The 26,311-nt window shown below is 37.7% G+C and overlaps 1 protein-coding gene and 1 pseudogene across 1 annotated transcript in view; one reads left to right on the forward strand and one right to left on the reverse strand.

Annotated features, from left to right (window-relative positions):
- LOC107685012 (1,4-alpha-glucan-branching enzyme-like) overlaps positions 1-15,823 on the forward strand; it is a 163,955-nt gene extending 148,132 nt beyond the window's left edge. Inside the window, exon 15 of the mRNA XM_016481431.1 lies at positions 15,761-15,823. Within this exon, the coding sequence (XP_016336917.1) occupies positions 15,761-15,823 (63 nt within the window). The remainder of the gene's footprint in view (positions 1-15,760) is intronic.
- Positions 15,824-19,995: 4,172 nt separating this feature from the next.
- The window catches only part of LOC107684995 (inositol polyphosphate 5-phosphatase K-like), a 10,507-nt pseudogene continuing 4,191 nt past the window's right edge, over positions 19,996-26,311 (reverse strand).

Below are 26,311 nucleotides of genomic sequence, written 5' to 3' on the forward strand. Positions count from 1 at the left end.
TTAAACTGAACTGAGCTGGATGATGACATCACTGAATTCAATGATGAACTGCCTTTAACTGAAAATTTAGTGTTTACTATTGTCCTTTTGCATTATTGACACACTATTTTACTATTTAATACTGTAATGCTGCTTTGACGCAGTCTGTATTGTTAAAAGCGCTATATAAATAAAGGTGACTTGACTTGATGTGACGTAATGACGCAAAGCATGACAAAAACCTACCAGTACCACTTAAATTAGAAAACATTTTTACAAGCTTACCGTTGTGAATCGGGCTAAGGTAAGGAGATAGTTTTGAACACTGGCTGGTTATGTACTTGATTTATGAATTTATGAATTTGACTATTTTTAACAATTTTTAAAGTTACGGACTGCTCACGGTCTGTCCTGGCTCTTCCCAGCTTTATAATAGCAGTGAATGGGGTTTTAAGATTTTGAAGCCCAGAAAATCCATCCATCATAAAAAAGTGCTCCACACAGCTCCAGGGGGTTAATAGTGGCCTTCTGAAGTCAATTGATGCATTTGTGTAAGAAAAATATCCATATTTAAAACTTTATAAACCGTAATCTCTAGCTTCTGCTTTCATGTAAAGTTCCATTATGCTGTGTAAAGTTTCTTTGCAGAGTTCATAACATACAAGTTTGCTGTGCAATGTAAGGTTGTTTGTGTAAAGATTCTTTGTGTGCATTTTAAAGGTTCCTCTTAGTGTAAAGTATCCAAGTGCCCATGTGAAGTTTCATCATGCAGTGTAAAGGCACTTTGTGCTGTTTTCTTAGTCAAGTGTAAAAGATACTTGTGCAGTTTGAAGTTTCAGATGTTGTTTGTGTAGTGTGAAGGTTTAAAGGTCCTAAATTCAGTGTATCTTTGTGCAGTGTAAGGTGTTTGTGCCTTTTTAAGGTTTCCTAATGTAGAATAAAGGTAGTTCATACAGTGTTAACCTTCTTTATACAGTGTAAATTTTGTGCATCTAGTGAAGAAGCTGTGTATGATGTGTGCAATGTATTTCTATTAGGGGTGCTCCGATCAGGATTTTTGAGGCCGATCGCCGATCACAGAAAGCAGTATCTGCCGATACCGATATTTTTAAAGCCTTCTTTTTATAATTTATAACTATTTATAGTGATACTCCAATCAGGATTTTTAGACATTTATTCAGGGCCTGAATTTCATTTTTGAAAATGTGAGGAATTCCCCTCCTAGGTGTCTCTTGTGAACTAGAGAATTACGAACTAGGTCAGAGATCGCAGATTCTTCCTGACCTAAGCAGCCTCAGCATCTAAAGCTCTATGACCAGTGGCATATTACGTGGATAAATCATTGCATCAACTTACAGTGTAAGGCTCATCGCCTTCTATTGTCAAGTGCACTCATTCCTGTTGCATGTCCTCAATCTGGCAACCCGCATAAGTGTCAAGTCTGAGGAGAAACAACCCTGTCCAATATTTTGAATCTGGACTGCAGTACCCATTTCAACCGCTAGCTGTTAATGTTACATACGCTCCCTCTATGGGACATCGTCATTTATAAATAAATGCATTTAAAATACAATATTAATGTTCAACCAACAAAATGTAATTTTAGTGATGTCATATGATATCCCCTTTAAGCAGTAAAATAAAAATGTATTTGCCATGTGCTTCACATTTTTGGTAACAAAGTAGTAAAGGAGACATTAGCACATGTTAGGTCACATGCTCTCAAGGCTCCATAGTCAGCTAAAAAATATAATCCATCCAAATGTGCTTTCTAAAGTTTTTTGTCATTTTTAATGCACTTTTATAAAAACCAATAACTCCGAGACCAAAAATTCTAAGTGTCATGCATAAATGACAAAGTCCTATTATGGGATGCATATTTTGTGTAGAAGGCACTATTGACCAGCATTGGCAGGCAGTATAATAGCCTTTATGTATGTGTTTTAGGTTCATTTTTGTAAGATTTTTGGGAGATGGAGAGACAAATCTGTACTTATTTCAGAAGGCATTGATGACAGTGATAGGAGTGCATCAGAAAAAAAAGTTGTTGTGGACCAAGGAGGATAGAAGCAATGAGGGTAAGGGCAGTGATAAAGAATAGGTTGTTGTGGAAGTCTGGCATGTGGGTACATTATTGTATGCCAGTTTGAAAGATGTGGTCCATACAACAAAACAGAGGTCAGGAAAGATGCCAATGTCTATTGGCATTAGTATTCTGACAGGCAGCGATGCTCCAATGATGACTGCACAAGTCAACATCTACTTACGTGTGGGATGTGTGGGGTACACTCAAAGAAGTCTTGTTGACTTTCACTTGTGCTACGATAATTCATTTGAAATTCCAAGATGAAACACAATGTTCAAGTTGTTTTAATGATTTTGAAACACAGAGTTATGCTTTTCAGGCAGTAAAATTGCATCCAAATTTGATTCAGGTTTTAGACATTTTATAGTCATTTATAAATGAAGGAAGCCTAAAAAAAAGGTCAAAGGCCAGATGTAGAAAACAAATTTTGGAAAATTATTTTCTAATCCTAAATATATGTAAAATATAAAGTCAATAATTTTTTCAAGCTGTGAATTCACAATTAGTCCCATAGAGGTATAAGGATGTGTTTGTCACTCAAATATGTGTATGATGTCCTTTGAGTGAGCAGCGCTAGCCTGGATACAGCAGGAGACTCCAAACACAACTCTGGAGATGGAGATGAACCCTTGGGGATGTTTTAGGCCGAACTTCAAACTGTTCCCCCATACCTGATTTATTTTCAGAGTTCTCAATCTGTCTCTATCTTTCCCTCTTTCACTCCCTTTTCTCTACTGCTAGTAACTGCCCATTCAGTCATTTCCCCAGGCTGTTTTCTGATGGAGCACTCCAGCCATGCAGGGAATAAGGTAGGCCTGTAACGAACAGTTGAAAGAGCCGTCTCCAATCAGTTAGCCTGTGAAAGCCTTGGTAACTTTCTGTTCATAATACAAGCTTTCCGTTTAGCTCTCCCTCGCTCTCTCACTCTCTCTCTCTGAGCAGGTCCATAAACACACCCCCTTGTTTCATATTGCTATTGATCTTTGACTGCCCCTTATTTATAGACTGATAAATGTATCATTTGTTTTCTCTGCTATAGAAAGGAAACTCAGCCTATTAGTTTCACAACGTCTTCCTCATATGTATCCTTTACGGCCTGCCTCACCTTCCTTTTCATGGTCGGCTGGCTAGGCAGCTTATTAAGGGTATATAAATGAATAAAAAAGATGGATGAATAGGTGGAAAGCAAAACAAACATTTTCAATGTAACCGCACATTCTTGGCCATATTAGATATTGAAAGCTTGTATAGATGGATGAATGGATGAAACGTGGTTCATCCAATGCAGGAGCAACTGTAGCCTGCAATAATCCTTAATAACTCTCAAAATGCTACAAATCTACCAACATCTTTTTGTATAAATCTGTCTTTATATGTCTATATTGTAATTGCACCATTAATAAACCCATAATGCAAAAGATTTGTTTATAACACTGAATTTAATTCTGCCATCATTTATTCACCCTCAGTTCTATTTTAATTTCTACTTTTTTATTTCTGTTTCTGTTTTTTTTTTTTTTATTCTCACAAAGTGTAACAATAACAAAATATATTTTTTCAGGCAGACAGAAAGAAATCTACTGAGCGTGTGCAGAATAAATGTCATCAGTCTATCTTATTTGGTGGCTTTTTAAATAATTTGAGTGTTACAACTGCCCCGGTATCCCGTAGAAACTGATCTTTATACTTGTGAAAAATTTCTGTTGCTAAGAAACCTTGCCATTTTTTTAAACCAATGAAATTAAACATGTTCTCAGCTATTAATTCCTCTTTTATTGCTTTAAATTGCAGAACCAAACTCATCGTTTCTTTCCATTCACTGTAAGTGCAAGCTATCTATCGCATGCAAATCTAGCTAGCAGCAGTGTTTTTCTCTCTCATCTAATGTTTACGTTTTAAAGACCTGATAAAAAAAGATAAACACTATCCTTCTCTCTCACACACAAACAAGTTTACACCACACACACACACACACACACACACACACACACACACACACACACACACGCTTTAGAGGAATGTCTGATTGTGACAGAAAATGAAATATTAAAACTAGACGCAGGTGCCGGATGCAGCCTTTATTTTGGGAGACTCGCAACATGATTTATTTACAGGACTGTTGCTTCAAAGTCAGTTTAAAGTTTGTCTTTTCTTGCCATTTCTCTTTAATGGGACCCATCCATTCTACATTGCACTCTGAATTTGCACTTCTTTGCTCACAGCTATCACAGTTTAAAAGGATGAGCTGTGCTGGATGGCAAGGGTGTTTGTTCAATATTGCAGGTTTCACATGGTACCCTCAGCACTCGGACATAAATAAACATCACGCTGGTTTCCATCAGGCCCGCTTGTAGGAAGCATCACCCGTTACCCTGAACAGCCCTTTCCACAGGCGTTCTGCATGAATTACTCACTTTATCCTTCGTAGTTTTCATTTTGGGACAAGAAGACGTACTTTATACACAGTACTGCTCGCTCCAAAAAGCTCCAATTTGTCAGATCAGGAAAAAGGTTTTTGCTCCCCTCCAATTTCGGCTCGATAGCAGGTGAGCTTGTTTCATTTCAAAGTAGTTTCTGACCATTTTAGGACACATTCAGTGCCGAATCAGCCATTGTGTTAACCTTCCACTCACAATGTTCTTATCTCCTCTGATTTTCTTGTTTTCAGATTTAACCCACTATTGTAGGTTTATTGAAAGCATTGTTAAAGTTTGATGAGTTTTTATTGCATAACTTTTTTAATTGGAAAAGTGAATGGACAAGCTTTTGTTATATTGTTGTAAATATGTAATTTGACTTTTCTGAATAACAATAAAGAATTAACTTTAAAAAATAAAATGAAATAATTACTAAAATACTAAATGACTGCATAAAAGAAAAAAAAACAATAAACACAAAATAAAAACTGGAGATAGTACTGTAAAATTCTCATAGATGAAATGTGGTGAAATATGACTTTCTACCCATCCAGAAGTAACAAGTACTGCATTGATTATTTCCCAGACATAACTCCAAAAACGAATATATGGTTCTGCTCATGGATATCTAGCTGAATTGCTACCAAGTGCCTCAAACAAAATTGTGAATATCTTTGAAAAATATTATGCCACTTAACATGGCAAACTTCAAATCCAGTGATTATTTCATGTTCAAAAGCATTTGTCGCAGCTCCCAATACCTGCCTTAGGACATTCTACGGATTAAAAATCATCCCTTTGTTATTAACCATTTAATTTCCATCTTATGTGCATTGTGTGTTTCCAGAGTGAAGAAAGTAGTGGGTTAATAGTTCCTGTACCAGCTTTTCATCACTTTGGAGGAGTTCTGAAAGAGCACAGGCCATACTTTACAGTTGTTCCTCTTTTCTTCTCTCTCTTTCCGTCTTTGTCTCTCTGAAGAATGGGCAATAGAAGGTTTCTTAATGAGCAGCAGGATTGAATAATTACAGCCCTTAGATGTTTTCTTGATGAGATCCTTGCAGCTCATGATGGGCCACGCAGCTCTTCTGACGATTCCTGAAGAAAAGAACAGAGGAAAGATACAGAAGTGTGAAGCTCTGTGATCAAAGGAACGAAAAAGCTCCCTTTCATTTCACTCTCTGTCTAAAGCAATATGAATCCTCCACGTTCAGCCACACTTTACGTATAATAAGGAAGCAGACTGGGATGGAGGGCGGGAAGAACAGTGGGAGTTTTCATACTAATTTATAACCTTCCCTCTGACCCACATTCATTGGGTCCCAGTGACCAGGTTGAGTGAGTGACAGCTCTTGGAAGGACACCTTGCTATTGGACACTCTACAGGGTATCGCAGTTTTATGGGTCCGGTGACTTAATAACCTCTCATTCCACATGAGGAAATGGCCTTTATTAGCAGGAAGAGTGACTCTGGGGTAAGATATATCGAGCGGTAAGCAGAACGAGGAGAAGAGAAAGAGAAAAACAGCTCAGGATCCTTAGAGGATAGACCGGGACACTCAAGGAGAGAGACAACCCTCCCTATTCTGTCTGCTTTATATGCTTATAAAATGTTGATCATAGTGTTTAAATATATTAACTACCCAAAGGCATTACACACCTTTTGAAAGAAAGGCACTGCAAGTCACAAACCTTCACTGTGGGTGATACGAGCATCGAACGTGAAGCGAATATCGGATGGTTTGCAGTTATTTGACAGCTTTGTTCCTCTACTATGCAAGAGCACGAATTGAAAAAAGTTGTATTTTTTTCTCACAAGAGTCTCTGAAGTTCTGGTTTTGCATTAAGAGCAAGTTCATATTTGCACACAGGCACACCCTGGAGCATTTTGGGGTAAGGTGCTGCTGTAATCAAAAGAAGTCTAAGGACCTTTGAACCTGCAGCCCTGCAGCACTGTGTCCACATCTCTTGGAGTCGTGCCTGGGATACAAACCACCCACACTCAAGCTCAGGGCATCTTAAAAACAAGTCTGAGTTTGTGGGGTGTCTGTGCAGAACATGCATTGCTGTGTAGATGCTAAATTTTTTAGGGTGTTGCTAGAACCCTTAGTATACCTCATGTTTCAAAACCTGCTGCCTCAGTGTTAGTTTGTTGTGAGTGGTTGCCAGGTCTTTGCAATGAATTCTACTGCATTTTTTTATTATTTTACCATCCACCAAACAAAAAAACTTAAGTCCAAACACTTAGAAATGTCCTTGTACACCTCAATCATGTCAATAGTACATACAGTACAGGACAAGTTAATCCTGTTTAAGCTAACTGTTAGCATGAGAAAAATTATGCGAAAATACCCTTACAAAAGTTAACCATGGTTTTACTACAAATAAAACCAAAAAAAAAAACATGGCTACAATAGTTAAACCATGGTAACCGCATATTAACCATGGTTTTGTTACACTAATCATAGTTGAACCATGGTATTTGTAGTAAAATTGTGGTTATACAAATGGTAATCAATACGCCAAAAAAAAACATGGCTACTACACTTTTACCATGAATAAAGCCATGGATCATTTTCATAAGGATAGTAGGATAGTATTGTGAGAAATAGTAGGCTACATAGTAGGTACATGCATTAGCAAACACCACTGATTTAAGTTACTAGGCAATTTTGCACCGGAAGAACCTTTTCATAGTGCCTAGAAATATTGGCGGAAGTTCCCACTTTTTGGCATGTTCGCACCGCAGGAACTAGGAATATATTTAGTTCTAGTAACTCCATTTAGGGGAACTAATTTAGCTCCTACTTCAGAGTAGGGTCTAAAACAGTTCTATAGGAACTACCAGTGACAGAGTATGCATACGAAACACCGGCTGCCTGGCATTTTTAAAAAGCCATGTAAAAATATTTATTTCACGAACATGGAAAACAGCGATAGCAGCATTTACCTGTTGTCTGCAACGTTGTGTTCTTTTCTCAGCCTCTATAACACTGCAAGTTGTCATAGGAGATTTAGTCAGATTTTCATGCTCTTTCAATCGTGTAAACTGTGCATCTACATAACATCTCCGTTATCACGAAACCCACGACACACAACAAAAACAGCTCCGAACATGGCGTCCTCCTTTTACCGGTTGTTGGTGTTTGTAAATAAAGACGTCGTTGTCGGCTGTTTTAAAGTTCCTGCTGCCACTGCGAATGCAACCAGGAAAATGGACCGAGGGAGAAATTGGTTCTCTAGGAACCACCATGCTGGCTAGTTCCCAGAACTATGTTCCTAGAAGTACGTTCCTAGAACTACGCAGTGCGAAAGCGCCTAATGTAAGCTGAAGAGATGGTTTTCATCAAAATAAGATGGTATTTGTAGTAAAATTGTGGTTATACAAATGGTAATCAATACGCCAAAAAAAAACATGGCTACTACACTTTTACCATGAATAAAGCCATGGATCATTTTCATAAGGATAGTAGGATAGTATTGTGAGAAATAGTAGGCTACATAGTAGGTACATGCATTAGCAAACACCACTGATTTAAGTTACTAGGCAATTTTGAACTGGAAGAACCTTTTCATAGTGCCTAGAAATATTGGCGGAAGTTCCCACTTTTTGGCATGTTCGCACCGCAGGAACTAGGAATATATTTAGTTCTAGTAACTCCATTTAGGGGAACTAATTTAGCTCCTACTTCAGAGTAGGGTCTAAAACAGTTCTATAGGAACTACCAGTGACAGAGTATGCATACGAAACACCGGCTGCCTGGCATTTTTAAAAAGCCATGTAAAAATATTTATTTCACGAACATGGAAAACAGCGATAGCAGCATTTACCTGTTGTCTGCAACGTTGTGTTCTTTTCTCAGCCTCTATAACACTGCAAGTTGTCATAGGAGATTTAGTCAGATTTTCATGCTCTTTCAATCGTGTAAACTGTGCATCTACATAACATCTCCGTTATCACGAAACCCACGACACACAACAAAAACAGCTCCGAACATGGCGTCCTCCTTTTACCGGTTGTTGGTGTTTGTAAATAAAGACGTCGTTGTCGGCTGTTTTAAAGTTCCTGCTGCCAGTGCGAATGCAACCAGGAAAATGGACCGAGGGAGAAATTGGTTCTCTAGGAACCACCATGCTGGCTAGTTCCCAGAACTATGTTCCTAGAAGTACGTTCCTAGAACTACGCAGTGCGAAAGCGCCTAATGTAAGCTGAAGAGATGGTTTTCATCAAAATAAGCTAAAATGTTTAAAGGAATAGTTCACCCAAAACTGAAAATGCTGTCATTAATTACTTACCCTCATGTTGTTCTAAACCTGTAAGACCTTCGTTCATCTTCGGAACACAAATTAAGATAATTTTGATGAAATCCGAGAGCTTTCTGACCCTGCATAGACAGCAATGGAACTATCACGTTTAAGGCCCAGAAAGGTAGTTAGGACGTTGTTAAAATAGTCCATGTGACATCAGTGGTTCAGCCCTAATTTTATGAAGCTACTAGAATACATTTTGTGCTCAAAGAAAACAAAAATAACAACTTTATTCAATAATTCTTCTCTTCCATGTCAGTCTCTGCTACGCATTCAGAGTATCACGACACATGTGTTGTGGTACTGTTGTAAACGCTTAAAATTAAGGTATAACCACTGATGTCACATGGACTATTTTAACAATGTCCTTACTATACCTTTCTGGGCCTTGAATGTGGTAGTTGCGTTGCTGTCTATAGAGGGTCAGAAAGCTCTCGGATGTCATCCGAAAATTTTCGAACTAAAATTAACGAAGGTCTAACGGGTTTAGAACGACATGAGGGTGAGTAATTGACTGAATTTTCATTTTTGGGTGAACTAACCCTTTAAAATGAGATGTAAATGGCTAAATGTGAGCATAATATCTTTTAAACATGGATCGACACTGAAGCGTAAAGAAACACATTAAAACACCCACAGCCCACAGTTCTACCTGCAATTACTATTAAGCACGAACTAGCGTAGAGCACTAATTTGTGAGAAGTCGAGACAGTGCGTGTGACACGGTAAACCAGCTGGGGCACTTGCAGCAAGTGTCGGGGAGTTCATCCTGTCCCTACTGAGCCCAAAGCTCCTGCTGCTACATCTGCACAGTCTCACTCTCACTGAGGTGGCTTCTATCAAAAACTAATTTCTGAAACACTTGACACCTCTCGTCGTTTGTTCTCATTCTCCTTGCTCTCAGTACCGCTCTTTTATCCCTGCTAGAAAGATTATCTTAGCTAGTCAGCAGCATGTTGTGTTTTGGTTGCTGGTGTGCTGTTTTTTTTCCTCAGCAGGCTGTTAAACTAGCTTAGCAAGTGAGACTATCTCGGTCATTCATCTTTTAAGACTTTAGTTTTCGACTAACATCACAACATTTTTTTCAACCAACAAACGCCTCACATTACCAGATAATCTGTGCCGAACATCGGAACCGATCGAGGTTCTGGACAAGATTTTCCTCCGATTCTCAGGAGGAGAAAATCGGGGCTAAATCGGGCTAAAACTCCTGCAGTGTGAGCCAGGCTTTAGCATACAAGCAGGGAACAATGGTTTTGTTTACATGTACAGCAGCATTATTTTAAAGGGGATAAATCCACTTTACTAATAAACGAGTTAATTGTTGGATGACTAGTCAAATTTACCCCTTAACCAGCTTCCAAACTGAGGCCTAAATCATTGCAGCTGTGATCTCCTAAGGGAGTTCCATCACCTGTGTGTGCAGATGCAGAGCAGATAGTCTGGAGCTCAACTTCATCATGTTTTTGATCTGTCTTCCTGTATTAGCATGAGTCCTGATTCAGCAGCCTTTAATGAATCACATCACCGCCTTTACATTTCCGATGTTAACATCGACTCGCTTTGCATTCTAGCCTCAGGCACAAACCAAGATCTGAATAAAACATACATTGATCTACTTTTTAAAAAAATGCTTTAGATGTAGGAAGTGAATAAAAACGTTTTTTTTATTTAGATTAACCATGAAATAAAGTAGAATTACCGCCTTCATACAGAAGTTATAATAATCAAGAAATTAATCTTTTCTTTCCCAAGTTAATATTACTTTGAAAAATTGGGAATTTAAAGGGATTATCCACAATGAAAATCAAATGATAAATCTGTCATCTTTTAGTCAATCTCACGTCTTTACAAAACCATTTGACTGACTTTCTTCTACAGAACTCAAAAAGACAAATTCTGATGATTCTGTTAAATCAATTTTGAAAAAGGATGCAAGAGCACCATAAAAGTAGCCCATGTGCGCTATTTTGTATTTGCTATTTAACATTAATTCTAACATTGAGTTGAACTCAGTGTGAACCAAACCATCTGATTGGTTCATGAATCATTCACACCAGTTTTGTGAACTGAATCAACTGATTCGTTGAAAAGATCTGACTCCAAACAAGTGGTTCTGAAATTGCTACAGAACATTTCTTATGAACGCCCAGGGAAATCTAGGCTTGATGTCAAGTTTAACTTAAATTTGAATTTTGACCTTTTCCTCACTCAAAGATACTTCTAGGGCTTTTGTGTCCTTTTTGTAGCAAAACAGTGCTTATACGTTTTAGTTTTCCCCAAGAGGAAGAACCAACATGGGAGTGAGCAGTGACAGAATTGAACCTTTAAGGACACCAAAACTTACCAAATCCTCTAGAGTGATAATGAACAGTGATGGTGTCTATTATCAGCTTAGATCTTCTCTTCATCCTTATGTTTCTGGAGCCTGGCCAGTCGCATTAGGTCCCCTTTCCTGCCCTGCTTCCTCCAGGACCATTGTACCTGAAGATAGTGTTTTTGTTTTAAATGTCAGTGATGGATTAGCCAGCTGGTCATGGGTCACTGGCGGCCATGTAGTTTGTAATGGTCTGAGTTGCGTGATTACCGGTGCTGATGAGCCGACTGAAAGATGGTTATGCCAGGAATCAATGAGCCTGTTAATACTGTTTTGGCTCAAAGTGCCTTTTAAGAAATCCAGCTATTTCGCAGCAGGCATTTTAATTGAGCAAGATAGAACGCCGGTGTAACTCAGACGGAGCTCTGACAAAAACATTCGTTCAAAGGTCTGTCTGTCCGTGACTCTTGCTAGAAAGTGAGATTTTATCTATTTTTCTTCTCTTCTCCCATATCTCAAGCTTTCTTAAGGGTGAGTTTCAGTTCAGTGCTTCTCTTGAGGTAAATCGGTGGTGTCTGTAGACGTATAGGCGTTCTGCCAACATCGAGTCTTAATGCAAACAAAGCAATATTATCTTATTTTTTACTCATTCTCCTTCTCAGTCACATAGACTGAGACTTTCTTAGTCAGATCATCTTACATTTTACATTAGAGAGTGATTGAAGTTTTTTCTTAGCTAGTTATATTTTTATACAGCATTATGTAAACTGGCTTTAAGAAAACACCCAAAACAAACTTGGAAGTGAATACCTATTTGTGGAAAGATTATGGAGTAAACTTTAGTCAAAATTCAGTACATAAGAGTTTGCCGTTTACCAGAAGAATAGCTCAAGCTGCCTACAGCCTACATTCCTTTGAGAATCCCATTTCCTGTTTCCAGACTGCAGCAGTGACATCTAGTGGTCAGGTGCAGAACCGCACATATACAGGGCTGTGCTCTGAGATTAACTTCAGTGACTCATGAATCAATAGTTACTGCTGTGTCTGTTTCATAATGAAATCTGATGTAAATCTCAGAAGACAGAGAGGCATGATTCTAGATGCCTCTCAATATAATCCATTGCAGCAGGCTTATAATATAAATCCAGGGTTTTCCCCTGGGGCTCCATAATGGTGCTGCAGGGGGTCAGTGAAGAACTTTCTTAATTTTTCATAAAATTAGTAACTATTTGAATCAGCACAGTTACTGATAATGTAGTAATGTTAATCACTGATCTTAAAGAAAGTTATTCTAAAGCAAGGGTCTTCAACCTTGATGGATGGAAAGATGCAACAGGGACCCCGTTTCATATTAAATCAAACTGTGTGTTGTTGGGTTTTACCCCTGACTAATAATAACATGCATTTTGTGGAAATTAACTTTTATCAATTAATTCTTAATAAAATTTAAATTAATTATTTCTTTTTAATAATTGTATTATTATAGATATTATTATTGGTTGAAATTTAGTTTTATTATATAGCCTCAGCCATATCACCCTGCAGCCCAAGACTGGTTGCCCACTGAAGCTAAGCAGGGTTGAGCCTGGTCAGTACCTGGATGGGAGACCTCCTGAGAAAACTAGGTTGCTGTTGGAAGAGGTGTTAGTGAGACCAGCAGGGGGTGCTTACCCTGTAGTCTGTGTGGGTCCTAATGCCCCAGTATAGTGACGGGGACACTATACTGTCAAAAAGCACTGTATTTCAGGATGAGATGTTACACCGAGGTCCTGACTCTCTGTGGTCATTAAAAATCCTTTGGCAATTTTCGTAAAGAGTAGGGGTGTATCCCCGGTGTCCTGGCCAAAATGCGCCGCTGGCCCTTGTCAGTCATGGCCTCCTAATAATCCCCAACCACTTGATTGGCTCTGTGACTCTCTCTCCTCTCCACCTGTAGCGTGTGGTGAGCGCACTGGTGCCGTTGTACTGTGGCTGCCGTTACATCATCCAGGTGGATGCTGGTGGTTGAGGAGAGACCACCATATATATATAAATATATATATATTCCAAAATAATAACTCAAGGCAGTAACAATTTAAACAATATATTTATTAAGCTATTCAATTTAATAGTTAACTTTTAGCAATTTTTTTAATTTTTCAGATCATCAGTCAGTCGATTCAAAGCTCAGTATTTCAAGTCTTATTTTGATGTAACAAAGTGGTTATATCTAAGTGTGTGAGTTGTTTACATAAGCCCGAGACACACTGCATGATTTTCGGCTGTCTCAGACGAAAGATTGATATCGTGAAACAATCGTGGCGATTTCTGTGATCGTGGTTCCTAATCAGTGGTCCTATGTCAGACAGTGAGAGAGGTTAAAAGACAGCCGTTGTCACAGTCTTGCAATCAAAGATAGCCTACAATAGTTTTCTGACAGTGTCAGAAATACAGCATGATTATCACACAGTGTGTTTGCTGCTATGACCCACATTTACTGACCAGCCAATAAAAACGCGACATGGCACTAAAACATAAAACTGCTTACCTCAAGCTCTTATCCCTTCCTCTTTCACCGCTTTCACATTTTTCAGTTCAGTTCGTGTTCTTTTTGTTTACCACTAGCGCATTCTGATGACGTTTTATTCTTCTAACATGCGTCATAGCTTATGAGTCAATAGGTCATCATCGTACAGTCTACATGCGCGTCGTACCCAAGTTGATGAGATCCATGTCGCTCATTGTGATCTGCAATGATCTTATAGGATGGCTAAAATCGTGCAGTGTGTAGAAGGCTTTACTTTTTTTAATTAGTCTTCACATTAACACCATGATATTGTTTATTCAGACTGATTTGTGAACACAGAATGCACGCGCACAAACACAAGAGGCGGAATTTATCGCATGAACCAATAACAGCTGACCACTAGCGCATGCTGATGACGTTTTATTCTTCTAACATGCGTCATAGCGTATGAGTCAATAGGTCATCATCGTACAGTCTACATGCGCGTCGTACCCAAGTTGATGAGATCCATGTCGCTCATTGTGATCTGCAATGATCTTATAGGATGGCTAAAATCGTGCAGTGTGTAGAAGGCTTTACTTTTTTTAATTAGTCTTCACATTAACACCATGATATTGTTTATTCAGACTGATTTGTGAACACAGAATGCACGCGCACAAACACAAGAGGCGGAATTTATCGCATGAACCAATAACAGCTGATCATAACCACCCATATCCAATCATATCACAATGGAGGCATTGCCTCCCCTCATGTGACTTTCCCCCATTCATTCTCAATTACCCCCTAGTAAACTCGCGGCACGCTTTAGGGGGTCTGTTAAAAATCTGTGGGCTCTTTATTTGAGATGGTCCTCACTGCAGAACACAAGATCCAGGGGACGTGGTTGGATCCAGATCCAAATACCTAAACCTACCCGTCTCCACCCCCTGATCCCTAAACCCACCCATCTCCACCCCTAAATCTACCAATCTCCACCCCCTAGATGTGGATCCAACCATGCCCCTGGATCTTGTGTTCCGCAGTGAGGGGCTACTGCTTTATTTTTGTACTACAATTCTTTTTTCTCATCCAATATTTTGAGGAGACACTGCCTCCCTTGCCTCTTCGGAGGAAACGCACCTGGTTAAGTCCAAACATACTGTACACACGAGCTAGATGCTGTCAGTGATGCTCAACAAGTTCAATCTTATTATTCCTTAAACAATAAAACCCACTGAAAACACTCACAATAAACCACTCATGCAAGGCCACACACAGACTCTGACATCTTAGTTCCAAATGCTTCAATAGTGAAGCTTCTAGTGTTAAAACAGTGATTTTCTATTTGTAACCGCAGCAGTATCTTCTTGGCACTCACGCTGGGCACTCAGGTCCAGTTCCAGCAGGTGAGTGCAGGCCCAGTTAATAAAGCGCACGTCTGCTCCCTGTGGAAATCAACCACAACCTGACCTACAAGAATGACTCTGTTTCCTCTCCCTACACAATGTTTTATTCATGAGAACTTTCGCTAGATATAGTCTCTGATTTCCTTTTTTCCTCTGAGAGAAACAAGTCTTTCTTGTCGGTACGTAGATGCCCGGACCCAATCACTTCTCAGGTCTCGCTGGACTGATCCCAGACCTGGAGTCTCATGTCCTGCTGTGTGAAGTGAGGTCAAAGAACAGTGATTTCACTAATATAAACTGTATTGCTAGTTGTTCCCAGGTTACATAAAGAATTGTTTTCACTCAGCAGATTAGAGCTCCTTTTAACAGCGCAATAACTTGCTTTCGAGCTTTTCTCCCAAGGGAAATATTGTTCTGCCTTTTTTGAGCTCGGTCAGTGTATAGCCATGTGAATTTTTTTTTTTTTATATATATATATATGGCAGGTTTATCAGAACAGCCACTATCCTCAACATTTTAAAACATGGTTTAGTTTATTCGTGGACTTACCTAGAAACCTCAAATCTGAAGCCCACATTTATACCTGGTTGTTACATCTTGGGTGATCTCATCAGTCAATCAGCACTAAATAAACCAAAACAAGATACAAAAAATAGATAGATAGATAGATAGATAGATAGATAGATAGATGTTTTTTAAATATGTTTCTTTATATAAATATGAATAAGCATGAATGAAGACTTTTCTCTTTCTTTCTAGATCTACATTCCTTGCAGAACTGCTCTGATCCTGGCAAATGAGGACACTGATTTCAGACATTGAGGACTTTGCGTATGAATGGAGCTGATTCTTGCATCATATCCCAGAATTCTGTGCAACCTTACAGTACATCTGCTTATGTTCACTTGCAAACGCTGTTATTGCCTCACAATGTTATCCCATTTTTAGTAGTAACAGAATATCCAAACTGCTCTTCTCCATATAATGAAAGTTTGCTGTCACTGGTCCTCATCTGCTTACATTTCGTTGGCATTCTGCTAAATTTCCAGTTTTGTGCTCTCCAGAATAAGTTATACAGGTTTGGAATGACATGAGGATGAGTAAATTATTACTTTTCATTTATTCACTTTAAGGCTATTTTCATTTTTTATATATATATAATTTGTAATAAGATGGGAAAATTATCATTTACAGAAGGTTATTGTAATTTTAGAGGTTAATGCATTACAAAAGCACAAGAGCTTTTAATGTGCTGTTGTGAACATTCATTCTAGATGCATTCGGATTGGATATTGCTTGCATTATGACATCAGCAAGGTCATTTCGCTCTCTCTCTCCATGTCTCTATTCATCCTGCTTTCCCTCTTTCACCCCATAACCTTATCCTGTCTTCACTTAGCCTTAAATGCCTCCAATCCATGATTCTGATTTAGTGGGCCATTAAAAAGTTTTACAGCACCGGGTGACATCATAGGCCAGTTGGATGTGCTGGGGAATATGAATCTCCTGGGGCTCGCAGAGAATCTAGTGTCCTCTCCAGGGAAGACGAATAATTCCCTTGTAACCGTTCCCTTGGGTGTGAGGTCTCAGCAGCTGTTCTGACACAACAGGAGACAAAAATTTCACCTAATTACTCTAATTAACACTTTTTTTCCTTAATGCATTTAATTAAATTGCTTAGGTTTAATCTATAACAGCACTTTCATTTTGCCAGAGCTCTCAGCCCAAGCTTTTAAACACTAATAAGACAGTGTATCAGTATTGAAGACATTCATGTTCTTATAGTGGAGTTCATTGCTGCCGCAAACAGCAGCCAGGGTGGTCAAATATATATGAGGGGGAAAAAACAATTGTGTGCATGTATACACTCTTAAAAATAAAGGTGCTTCAAAAGGTTCTTCACAGCGATGCCATAGAAGAACCATTTTTGGTTCCAAAAAGAACCATTCAGTCAAAGGTTCTTTAAAGAACCATCTCTTTCTTACCTTTTTATAATCTGAAGAACCTTCTTTCGCCACAAAGAACCTTTTGTGAAACAGAAAGGTTCTTCAGATGTTAAAGGTTCTTTATGGAACCATTTAGACAAAAAGGTTCTTCTATGGCATCGTGAAGCACCTTTATTTTTAAGAGTGTACACTCATTTTGTATGCTGTAATTCCTTTTCAGTTATAATACTTGTCCAGTTTTTCCTTCAAAAATAAAGCTTGTTTAAAATCAAAAGTTTGATTAAAGCCATCTTTCCTTGTAACGCCAGAAATAAATTACAAAAACATTGTGTGGAAGGACACAATTAACTGCCTGTGTGAATGAGTCATTTGAATCATTCACTGAACCGATTTGTTCAAAAACACTCAATTCATCAGGACATAGCACTTGAAGTTAGAGCTAAAGTAAAAACGTTAAGGCTCTATTGTTTTTATTGAGTTTAATTAGTCACAGGTGTATATATGGTAGCCTAGTTTATATTGTATTTATTTACATAAGTAGGCTATATATATTCATCGTACCTCAAACTTCTCAGTTTCGTCTGCGTGTGTTCCGAATAGTGGTCGACCGATATATCGCCAAGGCCTATATATCGGCCAATATTTGGCATTTTTCAAATATCGGCATCAGCCGATACGTTTTTCTGTTTGGCCGATGCATTCGTGGCGGGAATTTTATTTTGACGCCGCTGAGAACAGCAGCGCCTGCAGTTCTCACATTCTCCCTCGTTCGCTGTCGTCGTTAACAGTTCTGTCCACGGATAGAAGTCTGTCTAATAATCAGATAGGACTGTTAAATAAAGGAATTAAAATTAATACACAAAAGTATTATAACGATTTCTTTTATATTGTTAGTAATATAAAAGCAAACATTATAATACTTTCTCGTTTGCCGTCAGCATTCAGCAAATACGCATTTATATAATTTAAACAAATCTTTGAATGACTAATGAACATCTAATTTCAAAACCTTGCAAACTTAGTCGAATCCAGCTGTGAGATCTTATGAAGTGTGCATTAGTATCCTGCACGATTGCGTGTACTCTGCATGATGGTCAGTCCGTGCAAATTGAATACGGACAGGAGGAGAGTTCAGCTTGACTGGAGATGCGCGATCGACAAACGTTAAACTCGTGATTTCAAATTATGCTGCGCTTCATGCTTTTGCCCAATGTCATATTCATGTCATTTTCACTGTGTGCTGTATGTAAAATGAGTGTTACCTTGGCTTTATTTGAAAAAATGTGATTCCCAATGCACACAATCTTCCCAGAATACTGAGTGCCCTGTTGGTTACAGTGTTTACTTCCTTTTTAATTATATTTTTATTAAATATTTGTTTATTTGTGAAGAATACTTTGTCATTTAAAGTATACGCATGTTTATTTTACATATTTATTTTTTTTAATCCATTTTCAAATGATTTAAAATTTCTTTATATCGGCCATCGGCCACCCTGCTTTCCAAGATATCGGCATCGGCTGTCAAAAAACCAGTATCGGTCGACCAGTAGTTCCAAATGAACGCATTTTGTTAAGTGAACTTCAACGAATATGCTGTGCTCAAAGAATAGGCAGCAGTGAACCCTATGTAGGGACACTGCAATCAGCACGCATCTTTATCAGAGCGAATTGAACACTGAATCGTTCAGGAAATTCGGCGCGAAAATAGACTGGCAATATGGTGTCTAAAATGTAAGTGGCATAACTTTATTTTTACTGTACTGTTATAAGAACAGCACACTCATACTTAACAGCATCTTTTATAACTTGAAGTTGATATCAAGTCAACTCCATCAGTCAGTTATCTTCAGAGTTTAGACAGGCCTGTTACACCTTTTCTCAATCTCAGAGAGTTGTGTGCCTTAAAATAGCCCCTATAGATGTTTTGGGGTTCGTCATCCCAAATATAGATTTACTGTCTACCGAGAAAGAATTGTTCTAGTGTCACTGTCTCATAGCTCATGATCACTGGCTGACTCACAGTGTGTTTTTAGCTAGTTCTGTTCTCTCTGACGTGCTGACGACCTCCTCCTCGAAGAGCTCTGCAGGTGCCTCAGACAGATTCATAGCTGTAATTATTCATGAAAATGCTCCTGGAGGTAAAACCACACAATATCTCTAGTGCGGAGTACTGAGCCTAACTGAGTAATGCTGTAATATTCTGTGAGTGAGTGAGTATGCATGCGTGAATTTCACAAATGCAGTGCGTTATGAACAAGACAATAAGCAAGTAAACAGCGCCCCCTGGAGTGAGCTACAAAAACATGTAAACCTACAGTTGGAAAGGAAAATAATGATGGAGAGAAAGATTGAGGAGGAAGTTTGTTTGATTGTCACTCTGGAGATTGGATTTTGTTGGATGAAAAAATCACGCTTCGTGTCACACTAATTAATGTCAGCTATGTAATTAACCTTCAAATGTGTGTGGTAGACCTTAAAGGAATATTTCAGGTTAATTACAAGTTACCTCAAAAGAGCATTTCAACTCATCTCACAGTTATAAATGAAAGTATACAGATAGATATGCATTTACAGTACAAACAGATGTTAATATTTTAATGAAACCGCTAACAATCCCAATGTGTTCAACTGTGTGATTACAGAAACATTTGAAAACATCTTCAAATCAACTCGTGCCAAGAAGACAGTAACTATAAATTTAACATGAACTAAGATAAAGAGAGGATAAATTATGTATTCAATGAAAAAGATAGGCCAGGCATGCCAGGCAGACTGAGCCTGGTTTCTCCCAAGGTTTTTTTCTCCATTCTATCACCGATAGCGTTTTGGTTCCTTGCCACTGTCACCTCTGGCTTGCTTAGTTGGGGACACTTAATTTCCAGCGATATCGTCGACTTGATTGCACAGATATTATTTAAACTGAACTGAGCTGGACGATGACATAACTGAATTCAATGATGAACTGCCTTTAACTGAAAATTGAGTGTTTACTATTGTCCTTTTGCATTGACACACTATTTTCCTATTTTGATACTGTAAAGCTGCTTTGACACAATCTGTATTGTTAAAAGTGTTATATAAATAAAGGTGACTTGACTTGGCATGTCACAATGGACAAATGCAGACAATAACAAGTTAAACTGCCTCTCACTCATATAAAAGACAAATTTAGCACTAACAAGAGTGACAGAGTGTAAACAAAATGGCATTTTAACAATCAGATGGTGAACCGTTCTTATAGATACTGAAAAGCCACACACTATTATATAGAAACAGGCACTGACATATAAAACATACAGTGAAATACTGTATAAAGCACAGCACCCATGTACATTAAAACTGTAAGATACTGTAATCACTTTCAAATAGGCAAAATAAATGCAACATCATTTATTTAATATATCATATAACAATAAAAATGTATAACTGTGTTTTGTAGAACTTAATGTAAAATTGCTTTATAAGTGAGTACTTTTTCACAATTTATGTGTTGATTTTGGCATGAAATACAGGCCTATTTTAAAATTCTGAGAGTTCTACACTCTTGTTAGTTTTACAGTCTTATAATATAAAATTTGATTAAAAAACAAAAACCACCGATAAAGAGAGAATGAAAAAGAGTAATGCAGTGTGTTCAGTGAATAGACTGAGTGTTTGGGAAATTTTAAAGCCTTCGATTTTAAATCACACTCATTATATCAGACTGTTTCACGGAATCAGTTTTAACTTTTAAAATCAAACTGAGCAAGGTCTGTTTACACAGGCAAATATGATCTCAAATCAGATCCTGTTGTAATTTTTACATATGTGAACATATGAGGTTAGAAGATATCCAGTTACTTCTCATATCCGTTGATGTTCTCAGGAAGCAGACCCTCCATTACAGCTTGTCGAGACTCGAGAATCTGGATCCAGACAAGCCAGATGAATAAAGAGGTACAGCCGAATGCTAACACAGAGGTAAGTTTGCGTAAACTCACCTGGAAAGTCGGACTAAAGGCAACGAGGGTTTGCATGTTGGTGCTGTAATAGCCAAGAACATAATCCCCTGCCAGCAGGGGGAGCTCATTTTTACTCATCTGGACCTTAAAACAGGTAGTGCATCACTCAGGTTAGTGCTTTTATGGCAGCTTTTTAGCATCATGCCGTTTAAATACACACAACAGTTTCACATTTCATTTTAGATGTAAAGTAATATAAATTTCTATTAATATTCATTATTTTCGCAATATGCACATAAACTTTAATCTGCCCTACCGTCACGACTTCGCTGTTGGCAGCCACTTCATCATCTTTGACCCAAGCGAAGGTGGAGTAATCGGAGGCACTTTTGAAGCCAATCTGCACACAGAGATATAAATCACCACTGGTTAGTGACCCGCTTTGTGATACAGATCTCCTTTTTGTCTCTTTCTGTGTTTTTGTTCATCCATCAACCTCTTTTTTTGTCTGTCTCCCTCTCACCTTGTACAATCCGATCCAATCCCAAGTTGAGGACTCAAAGTTTTCCAGAATGGTGTACCAGAATGTGGCATCTTCATCTGCACTCCAGTGTCCCTCCACTGTTAGTGTGACTAGAGGAGTCTCCACATTTTTTCTCATCTGCATGAAGAGATCAAGACCAATTTGGACTAAAATGTCCATGTCATGTACACTGAAAGGTAGATACATCTAAAATTATAATTATTAATGATTATAATTTAAGCACATTTACTTCAATTTGATTAGCTCTTTATCATATGATTGATTAAATGATCACGGAATACATAATGCATACCTCCAGATTGAAGGTTGCAATGATGGGTTTGTGGTCACTGACCCCATACGAGACATCACAGGTGTACATGTCCTGCATCACCTTAATAGGATACTCATCATCGTCAGCTGATGATGATGTCGACCTATTCTCATCCTCAGTCTCTGTAGCTTTGGGTTTTATCCTCCACAAGATACGATCCGTCCAGGCAGGCTTCCACTTTTTACCACTAATCATTGTCCCATGCAAAAAAAAAAAAAAAAAAAAGTAATAAATGCAGAGTGAGATTGTAGTCTTGGAGAACTTAAACTTATTATATTATATTGGCTTATACACACTAAAAACGTTTGGGGTCAGTAAGGGGTCTTTTTTTTTTTATTAAGAAATTAGTACTTTTTATTAAGAACTTAATACTAATTATTCAGCAAGGGTGCATTAAATTGATTAAATTAAATTGCTGTTCTTCTTTGCTGCTATTTCTATTCATTAAAGAATCCTGATAAAAATGTATTAGTTTCAGCATATCAGCATACTAGAGTGATTTCTGAAGGATCATGTGACACTGAAGACTGAAGTAATGATGCTGAAAATTCAGCTTAGCCATCACAGGAATAAATTACATTTTGAAATATATTCAAATAGAAAATACTTATTTTAACAATTTTACTGTTTGTACTTTCTTTTTACTAAATAAAAGCAACCTTGTTGAGTTTAAGAGTCTTCTTTTAAAAACATGAAAAACCTTACCTACCCCAAACTTTCAAGATAGATAGATATAGATAGAGAGAGAGAGAGAGATATGCCGTAGTTGTATACTGAGAATTCCATGTGAAATTCCCATTTCCATGCAGACATGCAACTGATATGCTGTGATCTACTTCTACAATATGAAACAACATGCAAATGCATCAAACACCAGCATATCAGAGTGAAACATGCTTTCTACACAGTGATGAGGTGCTTAGTGACATATTATATGACAGGTGCAAAGCAGTTCTCCATGACAGCTGTTAAAAGCCCAATGACGCACTGACAGCATTTCATGGATGTGTGGTCATGTATTAAATATGATGGAAGGGCTGGATGGACGAATGGAGTGATTGGTGTATACATGATTTCCTGCATTTTTCAGAAAACCCCTATTTCACTTTTTCCACCTTGACTAGTAATCTTGAAAATAAATTCAAAGTTTGCGCTCTTTCCATTGGAGACACAAGACTTCCTCTGCTTCCATTACGGACACAGCAAAACACCATTTCCCAACCATATTCCACTACCCATTTAACAATTCAGCAAACTGACAGCTAAATGAGGAAAATATCTGTGCTGAAGACACTTTTGTACGCAGACACAGATTCAAATACTCTGTGGTGTGGAAGACCTCCTATATTCAGCCATTTATGTTTGTTGGGAAATACAATTCTCTTCTTACAACATCCTACATGCCCATCTCATCTTCAATGTAGACATGCTACAACATACATGTCTTCAAAGCTGACGGCAGCTGGCACACAGAAAAAACACCAATTACAAAATTACATTTGTATAGACATGACTGAAATGCTTACTGGAGCATCTGATAGGAGATTATGCACAGATTGCACGCTGAGTGAGAGGAGTGCAGTGTTTTACAGGGATGTGATGATGATTGACAGGAATTCTGGGTAATAGTGCTTAAGGTAGAGATAAGGCTCTGCAACAAACACAAATATTTCTTATCATATCTTACATAAAGCCAAACCATGTCTTCGGTGCTCTGTGTGGAGAAAGAACGACCATGAATTTCTTCTAAGAAAACACGATAGACTTTCAGGAAATTGAGATCTAAGACTGTTTCCACTTTCATGCATTGAAAATAGTGCATTTCTGTTGTGTTAATAACATGTAAAGTGTGTGAATGTACCTTGTATCGTAAGTCTCAGAGAAACGGTCAAACTTATACGTGGGTTTAAAGCACAATGGTCCCTCTTCAAATTCCTGCAGAATAGGTTCTTTCTTCTTCATAATGGTCAACTAAGAGCCAGAAATCAGTAGAATAGAATAGAATAGAATAGAAATGCACTTTTTTACTTTTTCGGAATAAAATATATATAATTTATAATCAGCATGCTAAAGAGCCATTGTCTTCAGAAGAGTGTGTATTTGTGCTATCTTTGTTTGTGTGTTTGCCTGACCTGATCTCTGTTCCACAGCAGGTTAAAGCAGCCATTGTTGATTGAGGAGCGGAGAAAGTGCATCCCATGGTCAGCGATACGAAAGTTCAGATCACCAAACCAGAAAACTACCCTGATATGCGGAACAACAGCAATGTGAGAACCATGAAGTATGTGAGAAAGCATGAACGTGAGCCAACTTCATCCAACTTAGCACTCACTTGTGGTCAAGCACTTGTGGTGTGTTGTACATATCGAAGTCTTGTCTGTCAAGTATATATTCAAATTCGTCCATTCGTTGCAGGGCGTAGTTCATATGAGCAGCCAGATGACAATTCAGAAAACACAGCATGTGACCGTAGAATGAGAAACGCACAGACACACCACCTTTATTTCCCTGTGACAATAAACACAAATGCATTAGGCCAGCAGCAACTTATTACAGTAAACCCCCATGTCATACTCACATATTCATACCTCTACAAGGATAGGTGTTTTATTAGGAGGATTTTTATTGTATTATTTGTACTTATTTTTTTACCTTTTTTTAACCATTTTTTAAGAAATTAATACCTTTATTCAGCTAGGATGCATTAAATTGATCAAAATGACATTGAAGCTTATGCTGTTTTGCCATCACAGTAATGTGTGTGTGTGTGTGTGTGTGTGTGTGTGTGTGTCTTAAAAAATATTATAAAATTTAAACAGTAGAATAAATATGTCAGTTTTGCAGGAAAATGCTATCAATGAATTTCGTGTATAACAGTAAATGTCTGTGAAATGTAAAGATGTAAAGGCTATACCATACTCAGTATCCAAACAGGCCTGTGCGGGTGTATGTACTTTGGATGTCTCTGATGAAAGGCAGGTGGACCTGCTTTACAAACAGTATCAGCAGCAAACCCTGCATCCTCACTGAAGTCACCTGAGGACAGCAAAAAAAAAAGCCTTTTCATATGTCAAAGCTTCAGTGCATTTCTCAACACAAATGTCACACGCCGCTTTGACCTCCACATCAAAACCGAAAGCATCACAAATTTTTAGGAGGTTTTTTCAAAGGATTTCAAAGGATTTTAGGAGGTTTCTCTGCAAGAAAGCTATATTAGGCCTTACACAATGAAAGAAAACAAAAGGAAACATGTATTTGAGCTGAGAATGGATAAGAGTCCTTGATATGTTGACGTAAGAATATAAGGAGATTGGTCTTGGAAATTCCTGGGATTTTTTGGCAAAGTATAATTAAGTTTTTAAAATCAGAGCTAATTAGTCGTGAAAGGCAGAATGGGACAGGCTCACATCAAATCTGTGGTTACGGTACACAAATGTGCTGGTGTGAAACAATGCCTCTAGTGTTTTCAATGGCCTGCAGTGAACAATGGAGCTTAACAAGCTTAATGAGGAGATGGCTCATCCTGATTTTGTCTCTCTATTCTTTTGTAACTGTTACAACTGCATATAAACATATGTAAGGACACTCGACAGTGTTGAGTGCTGAGATGCACAATCAGTTTTTTATTTATTCTCTACCTTGATATATCCCATTGGTGCCAGAGTATCCATGAGAAGGTGATTCCATGAGTCCTCAGAAATTAGATCAGAGATATACCGCACTGGAGTGGCATTCACTTCCTGTAGACTAGGGCACAAACACATCTGCTCATCTTATATCACATCACAATGTAAACTTACCAACTGACAGATAAATTCATTCTGTCTCATACATAGAGTATATATACTGAAAAAAATATTTGGTGTAGGATTTACTTTGAAACAATTTTAACTCAGAAAATGCTAGTAAATTTCACAGAAACCCAGGTGAAAAATAAATATATTTAAATTGTGCTTTTTCAGACATACTTACTATATTTAAATTATACTATACTAAGTGCATATTAAATGTATTATTTTGAAACAACTTTAAGTATATTAAGTGTATTTCAAGATATGTTTAAGTTGGATTTTAATCTATTTGTAATATATTTAATATATTGAAATTGTGTTAAAATGGAACCACTTTAAGTATATTTAGTGCAATTTAAGTGTATTTCTTAAAATACATTTAAAATGTCCTTTTAATACTTCATGAACTACAGTTAAGAGTATATTTGAAGCATCGTTTTAATGTACTTCAAGTACATTTCAATTGTATTTCAGCTCATTGGAAATGCATTAGCATTACACTACTACTATATTATAAAGCTGCTTTTTTCAGTATATACACACACGTACACACTTTGATATCTAGAAAACTTTAATGTATTATATATTGTTGTGTACATTACAAATATTCATAAAGTACACTAAAAAAGGACAGCAGCATATATACTTTGGTGAAAAACAAAACAAAACATACTATTAAATGTATTAAAAATGCACTTGAAATACAAGTATGTTTATAGTATATTTGTATTACTACAAACATACTCAAGTACATTTTAATACATTATAAAAAA

Source organism: Sinocyclocheilus anshuiensis, unplaced genomic scaffold, assembly GCF_001515605.1.
Source record: "Sinocyclocheilus anshuiensis isolate Anshui unplaced genomic scaffold, SAMN03320099.WGS_v1.1 scaffold741, whole genome shotgun sequence".
NCBI classification, from domain to species: domain Eukaryota; kingdom Metazoa; phylum Chordata; class Actinopteri; order Cypriniformes; family Cyprinidae; genus Sinocyclocheilus; species Sinocyclocheilus anshuiensis.